Genomic DNA, 24,097 nt, shown 5'->3' on the forward strand with positions numbered 1-24,097 from the left:
TATCGATTTATGGGAAATCATTGATTGTGCTTATATTGTGCCCACGTTGGAGAAATCCAAGTGGAGCAAACATGATAAAAAGATGTTTATTATGAACAAGCTTATGTTAGAATTTTTATTAAATGCATTTGATTTATTTATGTCTAACAAGCTTGATTCTTTTGATAGCGCTTATACATTATGGAAATTTATAGAAGCACATCAAGGGGACTTGGAGGCGATCGGACAAGCTTGTGAGGATCCCGCTTCAAGTTCAAAAGGAGCATCATGCACACGGCCACTAGGCGATAGCCCTAGTGAGGTTAGGATCCCGCTTCAAGTTCAAAAGGAGCATCATGCACACGGCCACTAGGCGATAGCCCTAGTGAGGTTTACGAGTTTGAAACCACTAATGATTTATCTAGTGATGAACTTGCTTGTGCTAGTGAAAAATTGTTACATGCCTATAACTTATTGCATAAAATTTTTATTGATTTAAAAAGCAAGCGTGAGGATTTGAAATCCGATCATGAGTTGTTAGCATCTAAGTTTGAAACTATTTCTAATGAAAATATGATCCTTAAAGAAAACAATGAAAAATTAAAATTGGATCATGTTTCTTTAACTTCAAATGTTGCTAGTTTAACTCATGAAAGAGATAATGCCATGTTAGAAGTAGAGAACATACAAAATGATACTGCTTCTTTTATAAATAACCATTTATGTTCTACTTCTAATAAAAATGCATATGTGCCTAAAAATGAAGATTGGAATCTTATGAATAAATACATTTCATCTTTAGATTCAACTTTAAAAACATGCATTAATAATCATAAGAGGCTTATGGATATGTGTGCCAAGTCTAAGAAATCATCCACTCATCATGCACACATATATAGCAAAGTTTACAAGTGCTTTATTCGCGGCCGTAAAGGCTATATAGCTAAATTTTGCTATGATGCACACAAACATAAAAATGTTAATGCTCCTTGTACATCTCATGTAGCTTCTTCATCACATGTACACACACATGCACCCATTGTTTATCATAAGCATGCTCATGTGTATAGATGTGATCATTGTGGTCGTTTTGGTCATTTGGCCGAATATTGTTTTGATTTGAAAAAGAAATCTCATTTGCCAAATGCTTCTAGTAGACCACATGCTTTTAAATGTGATGTTTGTGGTAGGGTTGGACATCTTGCTAAATTTTATTTTGATATACAAAAAGCTTCTAAGTTGCAATATGTTCCAAATAGACCATTGTTTAAGAATGTTTCTCATTTGCAAAATAATTTTAAAAGAAAATCTTTATTTGCAAATGATTCCCGTGCACGAGCTAATGGTCCACAAAAACAAATGGATCTCTTTCATTGCACAAATTGCAATCGGAAGGGTCATTTTCTTTGACCGTGCTAGTGCACCATATGTACCCAAGAGGGTTCATAACCCTAGGGTTTTGAGCTTTAATGATAGGGGTCATGTCCCTAAATCTTTTGGTACCAAGAGTTCTTGGGTACCAAAACAAATTTAAATTTTAGACCAAAAATTTTAGTGTTCTTACTTTTCCTTTTCTTGGTTTTGAAAATTATGTCTTAAAATATTTTGATTATGAAAACAAATTTTTAATTGATCAAATCATTTGTTTTCATGATTATTTGTTTTGATTTTGATAAGAGGTTTGTGTTCATATAACCCTCCGGATTTATTGGGTGTTTATTCCCAAATCTTGTTTACCGGATGCTAAAATATTTATATGGGTTGATACTAGCTCAATAGCTAGATATAATTGCCTCTCTTGAGTTTTGAAAATTAATGATGATTTCGTTTTATGTTCTTATATGATTTACTTGCGATTTATGATTTCATTGGTTGATTTGTTTTCATTTGAAAACTTTTTACATGATTCTCATGTCTTTCTTCTTGTGATTTCATAAATCTTTTTTTATACATGGTTTTTATGTTTTTTTTATATGAGACAATATGTTCATCTTGATATATTTATATATGTTCTCATTATCTCTTGAATGTGAGTGATTTTTAGCATATTTTTTATGCTTGCTCACATGTTTGCCATGATCTTTTATTTCTTATATTCTATATGGTTTTTTGATGGGGGGAGCAATCCCTATACATGTTTGATACTCACCTATGCTTATTGATAGGGGCAGCTTTCGCTCTCTTCACTCTTTTGTCCCCTTTTTGATGTTGTCAAAGGGGGAGAAATATTGTGAGTATACAATTCCTCGTTTATATGCATGTGTATTATCTTTTATATGTTCATTTCATTCATGCATATATATCCTTTTTGTAAATTGTTTGTCATCATCAAAAAGGGGGAGATTGTTAGCCTTCTTGTTTTGATGATGTTTAACAAACAATTTACATCTAATATTGTTTGTCTAGTATTTGTGTTTTCGTATTTATTCTAGACAAACAACGAGTTGGAGGATGGATGGAATAGAGCTTCAACGATCATATCCAATGGAGGTTGGCGGAATTGTGGAATGAAGCCTACGCAATTCAAAGTTAAAGATCAAGTTCAAGCTTCATCCGCAAGTGTACCAAGTCGAGCTTATTGAAGATCAAGATCTAGCTTGGGTAACTTAGTTTAGGTTTATATTATGTGTGTTAGATACTCTAAGCTCAATATCATATACACACACATTTTATTGGTTTCCTTGTATATATATGTAGTCATATATATATATACAACACAAGTTTTGGTTTTTATGTTTATGAATATGAAATTACATATTCCATATTTATTATTGTGTTTTGGTTTAACTACTTAGATATGAAACAATATACTTTCATATACATACTCATATGTTTCATTTTCTATTGTATTTGTAAAAATATTGTATTCTTAGTTTTTGGACTTAACAATAATCATATACATATTTTATTAAGTCTACATAATCATTGTGCAAAGTTTTAAAACATGGTTTAACCAAAATGTCAAAATTCACATGTTTACACTTTCATGTTTTAGCCTATTTTGTAAAATGATGATATTTTTTTCAATTGGGAAGTCCTTTTTTGGAATTTATTATCATGTCTACAATCATTCCCCAAAGTTTTATATTTTTGGAATTTATTTGATATTTTTAAACAATGTTTTAAAATCAGCATTTCACTTTTAAAACCTGTTTTCTTGAGTATCAGTTCGCGGTCGACCGCCATGGTCGACCGCCATGAGTTCTGAACTCAGAATTTGTTTTGTTGGCTCCCCCCCCCCCGTGGCGGTCGACCGTACGTAGTTCAGAGAACTTTCGCGATCGACCGCCGCGGTCGCCCGTCGCTTGTCCAGAGCCATAGTGCTGGTTTTTGTTGCTCGCGGTCGCCCTCCGCGGTCGACCGCCGAACAAATCATTGCTTTCCAACGGCTAGTTTCCAGAGCCGTTGCTGAGTGGTTTTTTGGTCTTTTCTTAGCTTTCTCTTGGCTTTGGGGTTTCTATAAATACCCCATTATACCTCAGTTCTATCTATGAATCCAAGAAGTGTTTTAAACAAGTTTTAAACAAGGGTTTAAGTGTGTTTTAGTGTTTGTTTGGTTTATGAAGAAGTTTTCACAAGTGGAGGAGATCATCTTCTTGTTTGGGCTTCAATCTCCATCTCTCCATCTTGTCATCTGTTGTGAAGTTTTCCTAAAACTCAACTCTAGCTTTTATTTATAATTATTTGTTGATTATCATTTCTATTAAGCTAGAATTATATTGAGTTTAGTTTTGATTTATATCTCATTGTTACACACACCCACTTGAGCTTATTGTATCTTTCATTCATAATATATTTGGGTTGGTGAGAATTGTAACTTTGAGTGCGAGCTTTCATTGTGTTCTCATTCATATTAGAGAACAATCACTTGTTATTTTGAGCCTAATCGTGGGAATCACTTTGTAATACACTTGTACAGCGAGAGGAGTGTGTGGTGAGAGTCGGGGATCGTTCCAAGAGGAGTGGCGTCGGTTGACGAGCCTAGGAAGTGGTTGTAACCGAGCACTTGAGGGAGACACGGCTAGGTCCAACACTTGTGAGGGTGTAGAGTGTGATTGCAAGAGTGTTGATTGTAAAATTTCCGGTTAGCTAGAAAACCGAGTGTGAGGTATAAACGTTATTCGGGTGAACGTAGAAAACCCGGTTATGATAATGGATTTCTCCCCGGGAGTGGGGAGCGGAGACGTAGGACGGAAGGTCCGAACTCCGTGATCATATCGTGTGTTTGAGTTTGCTTTGGCACACTTAATCTTATGTTTATATTTCTTGTCGCCATTGTCCATAGCTCATTATTTATATGATCCACTATCTAGCTCATATTGTTTACCCATTTGTGTTAGTTTCATATCCTTGCATATATCTTGTTGTATATATCCTTGCATATATATTTCATCATATACATATATCTTGTTGTATATATCCTTGCATATATATTTCATCATATAGGATATATCTCATTGTTTACATTGCTTATCCTAGCTCATATATCTTGTGGTATTTCATACTTGCTAGGATAGTTTGTTAATTAATTTTAATTGGCATATAATCGGATTAGATTAGCATAAGACCCTAATGACCCCCTCTAGGGTCTAACAAGGACAAGAAAATGAAAGAGCTGGAGAAAAAGGTCAACACTTTGATGTCAGCTCAAGAAATAAAGAAGACGGGTATTCCATGCCCACATCCAAGGGAGTGAGAGTCAATTCCATATCCACCAAAATTCAGTCTGATTAACTTCACTCTATTTGATGGGAAAAGTTCACTCACTCAACACTTGATTTATTTCAAGTCTCATTTAGATATGATCTCTGGAAATGAAGCTTTGATGGTCTGGTCATTCGTTGGCACCCTTCTTGGGGCCGCTTTCGATTGGTACCGGCGTCCTAAGCCTAGAAACATTAACAGTTGGGACGATATGGAAAGCTTATTCCTCACCAATTTCTTTGATGACGACACCGAATTATCAATTGAAACTTTGTTGGATGAGAAGCAAAAAGATGGAGAGTCAATTGACAACTTCGTCAAACGTTTCCGGAATAAAGTAATAAACTGTCGAGGCCCGATCATGGAGGAGTTCATTCTCCAAATGTGTCACAATAATCTCTCTTTGGATGTTCTAGAAGCCATGAGAGTCATGACTTCCAAGTCCTGGAAAGAATTAAAGATGCATGGTGAACAGGCCAAACGCTTACTTAAGAGAAAGAAGCTTGAGAGGGGTTAGCCGGTAGCCAATCCTCAAAAATAGAATTTTAATCCTCGGGGCAGAGGAAAGGATCCCACAACTGCTTTTGATGCCCACCAAACATCACAACGACAACCGCAACAGCAGTCAATGCAGTAGTCGTCATTCTAATTACAACATCAAGCACAGCAACCTTCAAGGCAACCAAAGACTTCAGAACCTAGACTCCCGAAAGAGTATTCCTTTAAAGAGGATGAAGTGTCGGCTACCTTCAAGTATCTCTTGGATAACAACATGATCAAGCTGCCACCAATCACGAATGAAGAGGGAGCTAGGAAAACCTTAGATCCAAAGTATTGCGCTTATCATGGAAGAGTCCACCATCCTACGAAGGATTGTTATGTCCTCAAAGATCGAATTCAAGCCTTGATCTATGCTGGTATCATAACTGTGAAGCCCAAAGAAAAAAAGTGGGTGTGAATGCGATGTCCATTAGTTTCGGTTCCGTCCGTCTATCGTGGTTCCAACCAGAGCCCGTATCGAAGGTAGAGATGAAGGTAGTGAACAACGACCCTCATGGACAGTGTCAGAAGGGACTAGTACCACACACTGCACCTAACGGCGAAGTTCTTTGGGTCCATCCATATCTGCTTGGAGATGAACAGTGGGCATGATCCTCTTCTAAAAAAAAGGCCAAAAACAATGGTAAATGTTGTCATGCTACTGCAATCCCTGAGAAAGATAACAAAAGCGTCCTTACTTTCCACTTTCTGAAGAGGAACGCAAAGTCTTTGCTACCAGGAGTGGGAATGAATATCAATAAAAATATCCTGAAGCTTCTGATTCAAATGCCAAAACGTTGGCTGAACTGGGGGTGGTTACAACTCCACCTACACTTGCTCAGAAACCCCAACAACAACCAATGCCTAACAAAAGGAGAAAGAGTCTTAGCACAAAGAGGTTCAAGTTTCAAAGCAGTCTCGTTTTAATCGACCGATTGGAAGAGATAAATCGGAAAGTTCGAATAACCCGTATCGCTCTGATGTCATGGCTCAATTGGCCAACATCCAAGTGAGGATCACTTTATATGAGTTGCTGCGCCTCTCGAAAGACACCAGGGAAGCTTTACAAAAAGTCTTGGCTGATTCTGATGTGTTTCTCACTCAAATTAAGCCAACCCCTGAGGAGCTAAAATAAAACTTATATAACAGATTAATAATTTAGTCCTTCGGGTTATCGAATGGGCTTACTATGTTAATTCTTTTTCTATCCCTCTTCCTTAACTCTTCGCCAAATGAGGCCTCATGGTTTTTTCCCTCTAAGACACCTTATATTTAGGGTCATTTGTGTAAATCACTTTATATTTTTAGTTTATATCTAAAATCACTTACAAAGTTAGTTTTTCCTTTGATCAACCACCTAACCTCATCTTACCACTAAATCTTTCTTAAAATCCCAATAATATCATCACTTAATCTCTTGTGGAAAGCTTGCACATCATCGACTGCTTTACACATGAGATTAAGTGAGTAATATTCAAATTTAGTAAACTTTTAGCAGCAAAGTGGGATTAGGTGGTTGATTAGAAGAAAAATAACCTCATATGTGGTTTACTTATAAATTGAAAATATAAGTGGTTTAAGCACATTGACCCTAAATATAAGATGGTTCTAAGGAAGAAACCTAAAATCTAACTATGATTTGTTAACTCCTACGTCTCGTTTGGTATGTTGGAATGAGTGAGAAGGGAATGCAATTCTAACTCTTTATTTATGCGTACCAAACATGATGTAATTAGACGCTAGAATTGATATTCCCTCTTCTTATCAATTTTTACTTTATGTGGGAATTGTCATTCCTAACTATTTAACAAGGAATTGATATTCCCACTTAAGTGAGAATAAAATAATCAAATAATTTCTGATTATACCATCCTTAAAAGATACGAATAGATATAAAATCTCATACTAAAAATTATTTCTATAGAAATAATATCATTAGCTGCTCGTACAAATATACAAATAGATGTAAAATATTAAAATACTATTCTTTGTTCGACTTTGCCCTAATTCCATCGCGTCTGCAGTAAAAAAATTTCGTCTTCGACTCGACGTGACTCGGTTAGGTAACCATTATTTCTTTTTAAAATATGTATGTGTGGCTAATCCTTACCTAATCTTTACAATAATTTTTTATCTTTTAGTGACTCGGTTGCGTAATCTATTGGCAATTAAGTTAGTAAATATTTTATCTTTGGATGTATGATTTGAAGTTCCATTGAAGTATATATGCCAAATCTTTTCAGTATTTTTTTCAAAGCACTCACAACAAGAAATAATATGCTTAATTGATGAGATTAAAACTTTATATTTTGATTAGAGGTTAAGATGTTTTCTATTCCTTCAAACTTTATAGGTTAATATGTTTTCTATTCCTAATCAATTTTTAGAAAGCTAAAGATGCATTTAAAATTTCATAGAAATTTTATATACAAACTAAAAGTTAACATGTTTTTCTAATCCTTCAAATTTTAGTGTTTTCTTCCGATTTCTCTCTTCATGCATGCACATGGAATTCAGTCATAAATCACGTAGCATGTATATAGAATTCAGTATATTATATATGTTTGTGCATAGAGATGCTAGTAGCATTAGCTGTTTGTACAAGTAATAGACATGTAGCATTAGAAGTTAGAAATATGAAATTATAATTATTTATAATAAAAATTATTTCTATGAAAATTATTTTTCAATTAGTAAGCTAAAAGTCTGAAATTGCTGCTGAGGCGGTGTACCAAAATATAACTATCAACTGAAAAATTATTTCTATAAGAAAAATATCATTTCTATAAAACTTATTTTTCTAAAATAATAAATTATTTAGTCATTTTTAAAATATTTTTATGTTTTTAAAATTTTGTGTTTTTGTAAGGGCATTATTAAAAAACTAAATTTTATTCTCACTTGTGAACAAATGATATCAAACATGGGAATGAGAATAAGATTGCAATTCCTATTTTATTCTCTAAACACGTCCAAACATGAGAATGAGAATGTGCATTCCATTCCAACATCTATTTTATTCCATTCCTACATTCCTTCCATTCTCACTTGACTCCATTTCCGTGTACCAAACGAGGCGCTAGAGAATATCCATAGTAACCAAATTATTCCTCTTCATGTGATTCCCTCAAAAATCTCAAGGCAATTCTTTTTTTGTTTTTCTCAATCGCTGAAAAGAGGTAAATGAATCCCAAAAATTGACTACAATCTCGAGATTTTCCACAAAATCCAGTGCAAACCTATCAATTGAAGTAATCTAGTAACCCAATTGGGTGTTGATTTTAAACTTCTCTAAGGACGTTAGGGATGCATACATTTGAAGAAAAGAAGCGCAAGTCCTAATTGAAGGAAGTTTTATGTGATATTCTTGGAGTTTATGTTTTTTCAAGTTTTATGTGGTCCAAATTAGGGTTTAGTGTTCTACTAGTGGCATGATTTTGCATTGTTTGTGATTTACCTTTTTTCCACTTTTTTATTAGGTGGTTTGAAATTGGAAGTGCAATATAGATAAGAGTTGTGGAGATCATACTGAGCTGCAATAAATGTAGAATAAGTAAACCAGTGGCTATGGGGGAGAAATTTATTTGCAGTTATTTGTTTAGGATTGCAAATGGGCTAGATAAATTGGGTCCCACATTGTGCTTGGTGAGAGCGGACTTTGGCTTGTTAGATAACCTAAAAGTGATCTCATGGGGAACAATTTTTCCGTACAAATCAAAACTCCGGCGACCGAAGCAGGTGTAAGTGGATAACTATGTCAAGTTGTAGTTGTTATTGTCGCTGCAGTGGGTGTAAATAGTTAACTGTCTTAATTGAGAGTCCCGTGAAGTTTAATTGTCCCTTAAACTCTACATGATTGAGAATCTCGTAGATTTCGCGAGAAAATATTTTCTAATTTTGACCCAGTTTTAACCCACATTTGCAGATGTGATTAAAACTAGATGGAAGTTGATGAATAAATTGCAAGTGGATTGACTTTGATGATTATGTTTCTAAAACAGTCTATTTTAAAAATTTGTCCTTCAAATATCCAAACAAGGTTTGATGCGCAATGACTTGTTTGGATTGAGAGGAATAAGGGAGAAGAGAAGTTAGGGGAACCATTCACCTTATTTGGGAACATTTAGGAGATGAAGTTATTCACCCTAGTTCCCCTTAGTTCACTCATTAATAATATAAAATATGTTACCCTCAAATTGGGGTATAACCAATAAGAAGGGAACTCCCTTTCCTTTCCTTCTCTTCTCTCACCTAATTTCCCTTAATTTTATTGAAATCCAAACACGCCCTAAACGGCCCCTCCGTTTGCCTTGGGAGCCCAATTACACGAGGCCGACCCGACCCGACCCGACCCGGCCCAACAGAAAAAGCTGACACGTAATACTCACGTGACACAAGCTCCCCTTCTTCACAAAGCACCGATCCACTTGTGCCGACCTATCCCCCACCTCCATCTCCTCCCTTATAAATAACCCCTTCTTTCTCCCTCTTTACCTCTCAACGAAGCTTTCTCTCTCCTCTCTGCCCCGCTTTCCCCTTTCTCTCTCTAGGGCAAAAAAATAATTAATCTTTTTTCTACTCTCAACTCTTGATGTGTATGCATCTCGCCCATTCTCTCTCCTCGATCATCAACATCACCGTCATCGTCGCCCCCCTCGATCGCGCCTCAAAGCCCCTAGCCCAAACCCTAGCCGGGTCCAGATTCTGATGCAGCGCATCCTGTTGCCGATCTAGTGTTTCTCTTCTGATCTGATACCTTCTTTTTTGTAAAAAGCTAGGGTTTTGTACTGCGGAGAGATGGCGAGTCATCGGTCTAGCTTTCCGCTGAGGCTGCAGCAGATCTTGGCAGGCGGAGGGAGGGCCGTCTCGCCTGCACTCAAGTTGGAATCAGAGCCGGTGAGATTTTACTTTTTATCATGATTTATAGTGATTTTAGGGTTTTTTTTTCTTGGTATAGAGTTGGGGCTTTTTGTAATCAGATGAGAAAGCTAGAGTCTGAAGGTATTGTGTTACTCAAAATTAAAAAAAAGGTAAGATATTTATTTTAGGGCGTTTGGGTTTTTGAGGAGTAGAATAAGTTGGTAAGTATTTGCCTTCTATCTCAAGTTATTTTTCTGTAAGTTTCAACTATGCTGGCTTATTCGATTGTTGTATGTTGATTCATTGGATTTAGGAAGCGATGACTTGGTTCCGGCAAAGTCAAAGTTTGGGTTTTGGGTTTAATGAAACATATTAAATTTTAGGAACATATTCTGATAAGTTGATAATGCAATTCCATCTGCCTGTGACTAGCATTGACTTGTAAATGGACTAGGGCGGATATAAGAGTGAAATGTGTAAGTCATTGCATTCAAACAAGATCCAAGTTATGGTGCCAGAGGAAGATAGAATTAAAATATGGAACATTTTTTTATTGGATACAAACCTTTCGAAGCATCCAAGGATTCTAAATAGGATAATGGCTTTTTTTTTAACAGCCAGGGCTCAGGGTTAACTTTTTAAGCCCAATGGTGAAAATGTTGTTGCTTTTTTTTTGTAATTTCTTCCTGTTGTCTTGTTTTAGATCTGTTAGGATATTCGTGTAGTGCACTATACATGCTGGAACTTGATTGGACAGGCCATTTGGAGCTGATGCATGTGGATTTTGATGTTGTTAGTTAGCAGCATGCTTGTTTCTTAATCTTTCAAACAAGTTTCTGATGCACAAGCATGTAGTGGTCATAAACCCCATGCATCCAGCTCTAGCTCTGATAATTAGTTGTAGTAATGAAGATAAGAGAACATGTTCGTCTTAATAATATATGTGTATTGTTTGATGCTTTTATGCCATAATCTATCTGGAACCAACATGATTTACATGGCTATCTCTTTTGATCTATTAGTTTAACTTTTCTGGCTTATAGTAGATAGAATACTAGTGTGTAACACATGGCTTTTGTTCTCTTTCCTCCAAAGTGCTCTAGTGTTGCAAAATACCTCTTCACTTCAAATGTCGCTTGCTCAATTTTATTTCCTATTTGCTTAAGGTGCAGAGTTAAGCAGAAAATTATCACAAATTGCAGGCGAAAGTAGAAAAACATAAGCCTCTTCATTTTAGCACCTGTGACATATATTATACAAAGAGCTTTCTTAATCACTGTTGCGGCCGATGCAGGTTTTCCTTCATATCACAAAGGAGTATTTAATACCATGTTAAAGTCTATGTAGGATAATGCTTGTGATGGGTTAATATAAACTCATCAAAATTTGTGCCAATTATCTCTTTTGATGTTGTTGGAGATACTCTAATATAGTTGATTATTGTTCTTCTTAATATGTTTGTACGTGATGTGCAGAAGCTATAAATAAATTCTAATTCAGTAATCACATTTTGTGTCTGTGGGTTCTTTGTAAGAAAGAGATGATTCTTTTCTGTTAAAGCTCATCTCCGCAACATATGTTTCAAGTGTTCTGTGTCTATGTCCTTTAATGATTGACAAGATTGTTGATAACCTGTAATATGGTATCGTGCTGATACTAATTTCTTTTTGGGTACTTACAGCCACCAGAAGTTAAAGCCTTCATTGACAGGGTGATTAAGAGCCCATTACATGATATCGCCATACCTCTTTCAGCCTTTCGTTGGGAGTACAATAAGGTAAGTTATGTCTCACTGGACCTCCATTGACCTTATACATATAGCACCAGCTGCCGACTTAATTTTTTGGTAATGATTTCAGGGAAACTTTCACCATTGGAGGCCACTCTTTTTGCATTTTGATACTTATTTCAAGACTTACATATCATGTAGGAAAGATCTTCTTTTGTCTGACAATATTTTGGAAGAAGAGTTATTTCCTAAGCATTCTGTATTGCAAATTTTGAGGGTGATGCAAATAATTCTGGAAAATTGCCACAACAAGAGTTCATTTAGTGGCCTAGAGGTATGTTGAGTTTACATAAAGTGCATCTTTAGTTTTACTTGGCGAGCTTCTGAACAAGTATATGGTTACTAACCCATACGAAAACAAATATAAAAACCATTTACTTCAAACTTTAAGCTAAGCAAGTATATGGTTGCCTACTCATACGAAAACAAATATGAAAGACATTTACTCACTTTAATCTATATCTTTTGTGCCTGAATTCTGATGCAGTCGTTTCTGGTTTGATTCAGCATTTCAGGTTTCTACTTGCATCAACAGATCCAGAGATTTTGTTAGCTACCTTGGAGACTCTTTCTGCACTAGTAAAAATAAATCCTTCCAAATTACATGTGAGTGGGAAGCTGATTGGTTGTGGTTCTATCAACAACCACCTTCTGACTCTGGCGCAAGGCTGGGGCAGCAAAGAAGAAGGCTTAGGTTTGCACTCATGTGTTGTGGCAAACGAAAGAAACCAAGGTCTGTCTTTATTCCCATCGGATGTGGAGAATGATAACGATGGAATCCAATACCGTCTAGGTTCAACCCTTCATTTTGAATTTAACACTTCCCAGGGTTCTGATGAAACCAGCGAGAGAAATAAATCATCAAACTCGAATGTCATATATATTCCAGATCTGCATCTTAGGAAGGAGGACGATTTGGTCATATTGAGGCAGTGTGTTGACCAATTTAATGTACCCACTGAGCATAGGTTTTCTTTGCTGACAAGGATTAGGTATGCTCATGCCTTCCGTTCTCCAAAAACATGTAGGCTTTATAGCAGGATCTGCATTCTTGCATTCACTGTTCTGGTACAGTCCAGTGATGCTCATGATGAACTGGTGTCCTTTTTTGCTAATGAACCTGAATACACAAATGAGTTGATAAGGCTTGTTCGCTCTGAAGAATCAGTCCCTGCAACTATAAGGGCACTTGCTATGCATGCGTTGGGGGCCCAGTTAGCTGCATATGCATCATCCCATGAACGAGCCAGGATACTCAGCGGCTCAAGCATTATTTCTGGTGGGGGAAATCGCATGGTATTATTAAGTGTCCTTCAAAAGGCAGTCTTGTCACTCAGCAACCCAAGTGATCCTTCCTCTCCTTTATTTGTTGATGCTCTTCTACAATTTTTCCTTCTACATGTTCTATCTTCTTCAAGTTCTGGCAGTGCTATCCGAGGTTCGGGAATGGTTCCCCCTCTACTACCACTCCTACAAGATAACGATCCTTCCCATATTCATCTTGTCTGTTCAGCAGTAAAGACACTCCAAAAGCTGATGGAGTACAGTAGCCCATCTGTATCCTTGTTCAAAGATCTTGGAGGGGTTGAACTTTTGGCTCAAAGGCTGCAGATCGAAGTCCATAGAGTTATTGGTGCAGTTGATGAGAATAACAATTCTATGGTCATTGGTGATTCTACAAAATGTGAAGATCAGTTGTACTCCCAAAAACGGCTTATTAAGGCTTTGCTCAAAGCTCTGGGGTCTGCTACATATTCTCCAGCAAATTCTACAAGGGCACAGAACTCTCATGATAATTCCTTGCCAGCTTCGTTGTCTTTAATATTCCAAAATATTAATAGGTTTGGAGGAGACATATACTTTTCGGCAGTGACTGTTATGAGCGAAATTATACACAAGGATCCAACATGCTTCCCTGTTTTGCATCAGTCTGGCCTTCCTGATTCTTTCTTGGATTCAGTGGTATCAGGGATTCTCCCTTCTTCGAAAGCATTAATCTGTGTTCCTAGTGGTCTAGGTGCCATTTGCCTTAATAACAAAGGGTTAGAAGCTGTTAGGGAAACTTCTGCATTGAGGTTTCTTATAGATACATTCACAACGAGGAAGTATTTGGTGGCAATGAATGAAGGTGTTGTCATGCTAGCGAACGCTGTTGAGGAGCTTCTTCGGCATGTATCGTCTTTAAGGAGTACCGGAGTGGACATAATCATTGAAATTCTTGGCAGGCTTTCTTCTATTGGAGAAGACAAATGTGAAACTTCTGGAAAATTCGATGAGAACACCGCCATGGAAACAGACACAGAAGAAAAAGTAAGTGAAGGACATGATTTGATGAGTGCCATGAGCTCCAATGCTGATGGCATTAGCAATGAGCAGTTTGTCCAGCTGTGCATATTTCACGCGATGGAACTGGTGCATCGGACAATGGAAAATTCTGAAACATGTAGGTTATTTGTGGAGAAGGGTGGAATAGATAGTTTGATGAAACTTCTGTTGCGACCTAGTATCACACAGTCATCCGAAGGAATGCCTATTGCTTTACATAGCACTGTGGTCTTTAAGGGCTTTACTCAGCACCATTCAGCTCCCTTAGCAAAGGCATTTTCTTCCTGTTTGAGGGACCATCTCAAGAAAGCTTTATGTGGGTTCAGTTCTGCTTCTGGTTCCTTTTTATTGGCACCAAGCTCAGCACATGATAGTGGAGCCTTTTCTTCACTTTTTGTTATTGAATTCCTTTTGTTTCTGGCTGCCTCTAAAGATAATCGTTGGTTAAGTGCACTACTCAATGAATTTGGTGACGCGAGCAAGGTTGTCTTGGAAGATATTGGGCGAGTTCATCGAGAAGTATTATGGCAGATTGCCCTTCTTGAGGAGTCGAAGCTTGAGATGGATGGTGAGAGCTCTGCTAATGCCAATGAGGTGCAAGGGTTGGACCCAGGCACAAGTGATTCTGATGACCAAAGATTCAGTTCTTTTAGGCAATATCTTGATCCATTATTGAGACGAAGAATATCTGGCTGGAGTATCGAGTCTCAAGTATCTGACCTTATAAGCATATATCGAGATCTTGGTCGAGCTGCTAGTGGCCCTCAGAGACTTGGAACTGGTAATCATTCCTCTTCACGATTTGCATCAAGTTCCCAACCACAGTCATCTAGTTCTTCAGATGCCAATGAGGCTGGCAAAATTGAAGATGACAAGCAAAGGTCATATTACTCTTCCTGTCGTGACATGATGAGGTCACTTTCATACCATATCAGCCATATGTTAATGGAACTGGGAAAAGCAATGCTGCTCTCTTCTCGTCGTGAAAACCATCCTGCAATGCCTCCCTCCATCACCTCTGTTGGTACTACAGTTTCCTCCATCATGTTGGATCACTTGAATTTCAAAGGTCATGTTAATCTGTCGGAAGCCGAGGTCTCGGTATCTACGAAATGCCGATACCTTGGCAAGGTTATTGAATTTATTGACGGTGTTTTGTTAGACAGGCCAGATTCATGTAATGCAATTATGCTCAATTGCTTCTATACCTGTGGGGTATTCCAGGCAGTTCTGACTACTTTTGAAGCGACCAGCCAGTTGCTTTTTGCAGTTAATAAAGTACCTGCTTCTCCCATGGAAACAGACGAAATAAGCTTGAAACAGGATAAGGAAGAAGCAGATAGTTCTTGGATTTATGGTCCCTTGGCCAGCTACTGTACACTTATGGACCATCTCGCAACATCATCATTTATATTGTCTCCGTCAACAAAACAGTTGCTTGAACAACCTTTTACAAATGGAATTATTCCACTCCCTCAGGATGCTGAGGCATTTGTGAAGATACTACAATCCAAGGTTCTGAAGGCAGTGCTTCCTATTTGGACTCACCCCCAATTTGTAGATTGCAATTTGGAGTTCATCAGCGCTATGATCTCTATTATGAGACATGTTTATTCTGGGGTTGAAGTTAGGAATGTGAATGGTAATACGAGCACCCGAGTGGTTGGCCCTCCTCCCGATGAATCGGCAATAGCAATGATTGTGGAAATGGGGTTTTCCCGAGCTAGGGCTGAAGAAGCTTTAAGACAGGTGGGAACAAATAGCGTTGAGATTGCAACAGATTGGTTGTTCTCACACCCAGAAGAACCGCAAGAAGATGATGAACTTGCCCGAGCACTTGCTATGTCCTTAGGAAACTCAAATACACCTCCAAAAGATGTTGAAACTGCAAATGTTAATAATCTTGTTCATGAAGAGGAAACTGTTGAATTGCCTCCTATTGATGACATATTATCAGCATGTATCAAACTTTTGCATGTGAAAGACTCCTTGGCATTTTCTGTTCGTGATCTGCTCGTGATGATTTGTTCTCAAAATGATGGCAACTACCGGTCAAAAGTCCTGACTTTTATCATTGACAATATCAAGGGTTGTTGTAGCACTTCTGATCCATCCAGCAACACGATGTTGTCTGCTCTTTTTCATGTTCTTGCACTGATTCTTCACGATGATGCTGCAGCACGAGAAGTTGCCTCAACGGCTGGCCTGGTAAAAATTTCTGTTGATTTACTTTCCAAATGGGACACTGGCACACATGGTGGTGAGAAACTTCAGGTGCCCAAGTGGGTTACAGCATGTTTTCTTTGTATTGATCGACTACTACAAGTGGATCCCAAGTTGACTCTAGAAATCTTTGAACTGGAGCAGTCGAAAAAGGATGGCCTTAGTACCCAACCTTCTGTTGCGATAGACGAGAACAAAAAGAAGGATTCACTTAAGATGGGACCCACTTCTGGGCTTATGGATATGACTGACCAGAAGAGGCTGATGGAGATATCTTGCAGGTGTATACGGGACCATTTGCCTTCGGAGACTATGCATGCAGTCCTTCAATTGTGTGCAACGCTTACAAAAGTTCACTCAGTTGCAGTTAGCTTCCTTGATGCCGGAGGACTGCAAGCTTTGCTTAGCTTGCCAACTGGTAGCTTATTTTCTGGGTTCAACAATGTTGCAGCTGCAATCATCCGTCACATTTTAGAAGATCCTCATACCTTGCAGCAAGCTATGGAGTTGGAGATCCGGCATAGTGTTGTCACAGCCACAAGTAGACATGGAGCTGCAAGGGTCACACCACGTAATTTTGTCCAGAGTTTGTCTTTTGTTATCTTAAGGGACCCAAAAATATTTATGCAGGCTGCTCGAGCTGTTTGCCAGATTGAGATGGTAGGCGATAGGCCGTATATTGTGCTTCTAAAAGATCGCGAGAAAGAGAAAAGCAAGGACAAAGAGAAAACAACCGGAAAAGATAAGCAACCTGCTGCAGACGGAAAGATTGCGGGTGAAGATACGGGCACTGTGGCTGCAGGCAGTGGACACGCTAAAGTGTCGGATTCAAATGCTAAAAGCAGCAAGTTTCATCGGAAATCACCTCAGAGTTTCACAAGTGTCATCGAGCATCTGTTGGATACAGTCGTGACTTTTGTTCCTCCTCCCAAAATTGATGACCCAGCTGACGGTGCTCTAGGCAACAGTTCAGTAGCTGACATGGACATCGATAGCACTGCTGCTGCTAAAGGGAAGGGGAAAGCTCTTGCTGTTCCATCTGAAGAAAGTGAGAATGCTAGTCAGGAGGCTACAGCTTTTCTTGCAAAGACGGTCTTTGTCTTGAAGCTGTTAACAGAAATACTCTTGACCTATGCTTCATCAATTCATGTGCTTCTCCGCAGAGATGCTGAAATCAGCAATTTCCGGGGCACTTCTCAAAAGGCACTGTCCACTAATTTTACTGGTGGTATATTTCAGCATATTCTGCACAAGTTTCTTCCCTACCCAGGAAACTACAAGAAGGATAAGAAGGCAGATGGAGATTGGAGACACAAGTTAGCAACCAGGGCAAACCAGTTTTTGGTGGCATCATCTATCCGTTCTACTGAGGGACGAAAAAGAATATTCTCTGAAATGAATAATGCATTTAGTGAGTTTGTTGACACGGCAAAGGGCTATAGGGCACCTGATTCCACTGTGCATGCCTTTGTTGATCTTCTTAATGATGTTCTTTCTGCCCGCTCACCAACAGGTTCACATATTTCTGCAGAAGCTTCAGTGACTTTCATTGATGTTGGGCTTGTGAGGTCCCTGACTCGAGCTTTACAAGCTTTGGACTTGGATCATGCTGATTCACCAAAGTTGGTTACTGGTATTATCAAAGCTCTTGATTTGGTAACCAAGGAGCACGTTCTTTCTGCTGACCTTAGTGCTGCGAAAGGTGGAAATTCATCAAAGCCTAATTCTGATCAGAATCAGATGGAATCATCTTATAATGGTGGTGAGGGATTCCAGTCATTGGACACCACTTCCCAACCTGATCATAATGAAGTGGCAGCTGAACATGTGGAATCTTTCAATGCTGGGCAAACTTCGGGAAGTTCAGATTCTGTTGCTGATGATATGGATCATGACAGAGATCTAGGGGGAGATTTTGCTCGTGAAACTGAAGATGATTTTATGCATGAAACTTCAGGAGATGCTGGAAGCCTCGAAAATGGTGTTTCAACTGTTGAAATTAGATTTGATATCGAACAGAATGTTGATGAAGATGATATAGCTGATGAAGATGATGATGAGGATATGTCAGGGGATGAGGGAGATGATGTAGATGAAGATGATGAGGATGATGAAGAAGAAGAAAACAATGATTTGGAGGAAGATGAAGTCCATCAGATGTTACATCCAGACACAGATCCAGATGATCATGAAATTGATGAGGATGAGTTTGACGAAGATGTATTGGAGGAAGAGGAAGAAGAGGAGGATGATGATGATGGGGTGATTCTCCGGTTGGAAGAGGGTATAAACGGGAATATATTTGACCATATCGAGGTTTTCAGCGGCAACAATAACTTCTCCAATGAAACGCTGCGTGTAATGCCTCTTGACATTTTTGAGTCAAGAAGGCAAGGCCGCACAACATCTATCTACAATCTTCTTGGAAGAGCTGGTGAGCATGGCAGTCACCATGAGCACCCACTTCTAGAAGAACCCTCTTCGTTCCGCCACCTTGTCAGTCAAAGACCCTCTGGTGAGTTCTGTCCATTGCCCTATTATTTTGTGATCTGAGATGAAACTTGTTCATTTTTTCATATGTTATAGTCGTGACCTCTAATCGAAAAATTTCGACTACTGATGTTGTGGCTAGTGAAGGGCTGAGTGAAATGACAAAGTATTAGTTTTTTTTTTTTTGGGGGGGTGGGGGTAGCAGGGTTTAGTGGCAAAAAATGTCAAGGGTGTATTTTGAACAATTTTAAGAGTGAAATAAAGATTAAAGAAATTAGAAACGTGAAAAAGTTGACAAAAATCTATAATAAAAACACAAATTTATAGGCAACGATAATAATATATTTATAGTATTTTGAAAGACGTATGATAAAACCTCATCAGTATCTTTGAAAACAAGCCAAGGAAGTAATGACACTGATATGTGTATTCAGATTTAGTTATACGACACACTAATCACATGTTATCCAAAAATTGAAAAAATTGACTGTTGTGTTGGTTGATATACTAACATGTGCGTGCTAAATATAAACAAGTGACTATGAAGAAAATTTTGCCTAAAATAATAATAAGAGAATTTTAGTAATACAGGAAATTTTTTGAATGAGGTGTATTGTCTGAACTCTGAATATAACAAATTCATTCAAGCATCTCTTATTGGCAAAATGCCAATCATTTTACAGTATTGATGAGTGAAGATTTAAGAAGCATGAAACGAGCATGGTGCAAAGATTTAAGCCATTTGGCAAGTGAAGGGGTAGAGTTTTTCATGAAAGTGAGTATATAATTATGACGACCATATAGTGGTAGAAATTTGGAGAATACAACTTCTGCAAAAGTTGATTTAATTGAGTTGAACTTCGCAAAATGCACACATGAAGGTGTGAACTTGGACCCGTAATCCTACTTCAGCATGCCAGAAACAGTTTAGAGAAGGTCAAAATGAGACTATAAGTTTAGGCTTTTTCATATAGCTCTGGTTAGAAGTGAAGTCGTCACTAGTTTGTTTCAGCTAAAACTCTAAAACTGAGTTTTATCGGAGGTTTTTGAGGATTTCTGCAACAATGCTCGTCATTTATCGCTATTTTTATAAATATAACTCTTAATTGTGAAATTTGAGATATTCAACTCCCTATCTTGATTAAACTTTGGTACTTCATTTCTAAAACTTTCCCCCTAGCTTTTCTTATAGCCACCTCGTTGAGGTGTACTCTAAGAAAGATTTGTATGGTCTTGACTTGCTTTCTTAACAATATATAGCTATATGCATTGTTAGTCATCGCCAGTCCCCACACCATTTTGCCTGTACCTTCTTAATATAAATTGTTAAATGTAAACTTAAATAAAGTAACAAAAAAAAAGTTTTTCATCCACTCATAGTAGGTCTAGTGTGACACATTTTAATGTACGCATGCATCATGCATAGACTGCGAGTGAGATACTCATGTTTGGGAAACAGTTTCTGATGTCAACATTGTAAAATATTTCTCTAGTATGGGAACTTCTTCAAAACTTGTGGCCTTTTCCACACTTTGGGACAGTTATCAATTTGCATAAAAACATATGTTACATTTGTTTTTGTTTCTTGGAGGAAGTAAACATCACTTAGAAAGACTTGTTATAGCATTTTTCGAAGCCCTATCTATATTTGACAGTTATTAAAAAATAACTTAACATTTATTTGAAATAAATGTTAAAATTAGTTGTTGAATGAGTAACACAAATGAATACACGCACAAAAAAGGCTTGAGTTACATACTGTATATCTGTTTGTGAAACTTATTGCTTGCATTTTCTAGAAATCTCTAAAGTCGCTCGAACAATTTATTTCAGTGATATGAAATGGTATGTTATAGATACATGCATATAAATATTAATCTTGTTTCTTTTTGAGACTGCATATTCTGTGTCCATGTCACACATTAACTCCAATTTTTCTCTGGTCATGCACACAGTGAACTATGATTGATAAGTTTTCAGAGAGAGTGAATTTTTTGAGAATTTCACCTCACACACGCTGTTCAATTTTTTCAGAGAATACAATTGATATGGCATTTTCAGACAGACATCATGAGAGCAATTCTGCACGATTGGATGCTATATTTCGGACGTTGAGGAGTGGGAGGCATGGTCATCGATTCAATATGTGGTTAGATGATACACATCAACGTGGTGGGTCTAACGCACCTGCTGTGCCTCAAGGTATCGAGGATTTACTTGTTTCTCAGTTGAGACGGCCCACACCTGCTCCTGAGCAAGCTTCTGGCCAAGATGCAGCAGCTGCAGTTCCACCTCAGGAAAAAGATAATTCTGACCAGTTACATGGATCAGAGGATCAGGGAAGGGGAGAGACACGTGCAGAAGGAAATGAAAATAATGAAAACATGGTTATACATTCACCTGAAACTGTACCTGATGGAGCTGGAGCTGGTAACGATGCTGAGCGACCTGCTGCTGGTGATGTGCATCAAGAAGAGGACACGTTTACTGTAAGTGAGCAAGCTATTGACATGCAATATGAACGCAGTGATGCAGCTGTACGAGATGCAGAGGCAGTGAGCCAGGGAAGCAGTGGAAGTGGGGCAACTCTAGGGGAAAGCCTTCGTAGTTTGGAAGTTGAAATAGGAAGCGCCGATGGGCATGATGATGGAGAAAGGCAAGGTCCAGCTGATAGACTTCCTGTGGGTGATTTGCAAGCAGCAGCCAGGGGGAGGAGGTTATCAGGGAGTACAATGCCAGCAAGCAACAGAGATGCATCACTGCAAAGTGTTAGTGAGGTTCCACCACATCCTAACCGGGATGCTGATCAGAATGCTACATTGGAGGACAACCAGCGCAATAGGAGTGGAAATTCGGATTCAATAGATCCAACTTTTTTGGAGGCTCTCCCTGAAGAGTTACGAGCTGAAGTGCTCAATTCAAGACAGAATCAAGTAGGACAACCTTCTGGTGACCAATCTCAAGCTGATGGAGAGATAGATCCTGAATTTCTTGCTGCACTACCCCCGGATATCCGAGAGGAGGTATTAGCACAACAACGTGCTGCTCAAAGGCAGAACCAGTCACAAGAGTTGGAAGGACAACCTGTTGAAATGGATGCTGTGTCAATAATTGCTACCTTTCCTTCAGAAATACGAGAAGAGGTATGTATAATGATAATTGAATTTTCAGTATTTACTGTTATTATTGAGGGGGTTTCCAACAGGCAGCAAAGTATTTCTGTTCATTCTTTGGTCTACCTCCAAGTCCCTATGCATTTACATCTTCTCACACTGTGAAATTATGCATTGTCAGGTACTTTTAACTTCTCCAGATACTCTTCTGGCCACTCTAACACCTGCACTTGTTGCCGAGGCGAACATGTTGCGAGAAAGGTTTGCACATCGGTATCATAGCGGCCCACTTTTTGGCATGCAATCCAGAAATCGGCGTGGCGAGTCTTCTAGGCGTGGTGATATTATTGGATCTAATTTGGATAGAAATGCTGCAGAAGCTGCTTCTCGCAAATCTGCAGCAGGCAAGATGATTGAAACTGACGGTGCACCACTTGTCGACACAGATGATTTGAAAGCAATATTCAGGATCCTTCGCGTAGTTCAGGTAATTATGTGGCTCACTTGAATCTGACTTGAGTTTGTTTCTTGTTTTAGTGGATGCATACTGACGTCAATATAAATTTGCAGCCTCTTTATAAAGGTCAATATCAGAGGCTTCTCTTGAGCTTATGTGCACATAATGAAACCAGAACATCCTTGGTGCAAATTCTAATGGGAGTACTGATGCTTGATCTCCGGGGCCATCCTAGCAGTAAACTTAGTGTTTCTGAATCACCATATCGACTTTATGGCTGTCAAAGTTACATTATATATTCTCGTCCTCAATTTTCAGATGGTAACCTTCTGCTTTTGCTAGTTCGTTGTCCTGTTTAGTGGAAGCTTTATAAATTCAGTCAAGTATTTGTGCAATGGATCTTATTATTGCACATGTTTTAGTTGGTATGTTTTGTTAGGAAGTGATATGATAATACATAAGTGTCGCCTGCTGACTTTTGTTTTATGTAGAATGCCTGCTATGCTATTAGCGTTCATTATTCATATTCTATTAAGCTAGTACAACTATATTGTTTCTTAAAGCACAATATTGTTTGGCAATTTTATTTACTTTCCTTTTGCTACTTGCAGGGGTTCCCCCTTTGCTGTCCAGGCGAATCTTAGAAACTTTGACATACTTGGCGCGGAATCATCAATATGTGGCAAAACTGTTGCTTAGTTTTGAGCTTCCATGCCCTGTCCTTGGTACACAAGATCAAGGGCGTGGTAAAGCTGTTATGGAAGAGGATAAACCTGATGACAAGAAAGTTTCCATTGTCTTGCTTCTAAGTCTCTTGAACCAGCCATTGTATATGAGGAGTGTCGCTCATCTTGAACAGGTAGATTAATAATAAAAAAACCTTTTGACCCTTTCATAATACCAGCACTTTTTGCGATCTCAAATTTAATGATTTCGTGATGACAGCTCTTGTATCTACTTGAAGTCATCATGGTAAATGCTGAAAGTGACTCTGGGATATCGACTAAAGCTGCGCTATCTTCTGAGCAGCCATCTGGCTCAGAAGGTACCTCACAAGATGCACATATGAATGTTGACACTGTTGGTGCTTCCAGGGATCGTGATGGGAAAGTATCTAAGGTGAAAGATGATAGCAACTCCTCTGTAACTGTAAACAATGAAAGCAATATTTGTTCTGTCCTTCTTAGCCTGCCACAAGGGGAGCTTCGGCTTTTATGCTCATTGCTAGCACGTGAAGGGTATGAATCATTGAACTATTTTTTCCATCTGTTTCTATTGCATGTTAAAGGGCACATTTGTTTTATACTCTTCTCTTTTGCAGTTCTTTTGGAAAGATTATCTGATATTTTCTTTACATCATGGGAACTATGAAGCCAAACTCTGATAGTGTGCATCCTGTAATGTGGCAATATTAAAGATATGTTTATAGATTTTGTGCTATGTTTTGATCAGTTCACATGTCATAATTGTGTTGGGACTTGCATAAAGTAGCACCCTGTGGTTTCATGCTTTTTTCCGACTGCACAGTGACAAGCAGACACGTAATATATCCAACTTACCACAACATAATTGGTTTGCTGAGGATTAGCTTTGGATGTTTCACCATTTCTGAAAGCT

The 24,097-nt window shown here is 38.2% G+C and overlaps 1 protein-coding gene across 1 annotated transcript in view; it reads left to right on the forward strand.

Moving 5' to 3' along the window:
• LOC109823827 (E3 ubiquitin-protein ligase UPL1-like) overlaps nt 9,716-24,097 on the forward strand; it is an 18,661-nt gene continuing 4,279 nt past the window's right edge. Inside the window, exons 1-9 of the mRNA XM_020390219.1 lie at nt 9,716-10,119; nt 11,765-11,860; nt 11,943-12,146; nt 12,380-18,935; nt 20,945-22,053; nt 22,205-22,510; nt 22,594-22,801; nt 23,092-23,339; nt 23,426-23,718. Of these exons, the coding sequence (XP_020245808.1) occupies nt 10,021-10,119; nt 11,765-11,860; nt 11,943-12,146; nt 12,380-18,935; nt 20,945-22,053; nt 22,205-22,510; nt 22,594-22,801; nt 23,092-23,339; nt 23,426-23,718 (9,119 nt within the window). The 5' untranslated portion in view covers nt 9,716-10,020. The remainder of the gene's footprint in view (nt 10,120-11,764; nt 11,861-11,942; nt 12,147-12,379; nt 18,936-20,944; nt 22,054-22,204; nt 22,511-22,593; nt 22,802-23,091; nt 23,340-23,425; nt 23,719-24,097) is intronic.

This window comes from Asparagus officinalis, chromosome 9 (assembly GCF_001876935.1).
Source record: "Asparagus officinalis chromosome 9, Aspof.V1, whole genome shotgun sequence".
In the NCBI taxonomy this organism is placed as follows: domain Eukaryota; kingdom Viridiplantae; phylum Streptophyta; class Magnoliopsida; order Asparagales; family Asparagaceae; genus Asparagus; species Asparagus officinalis.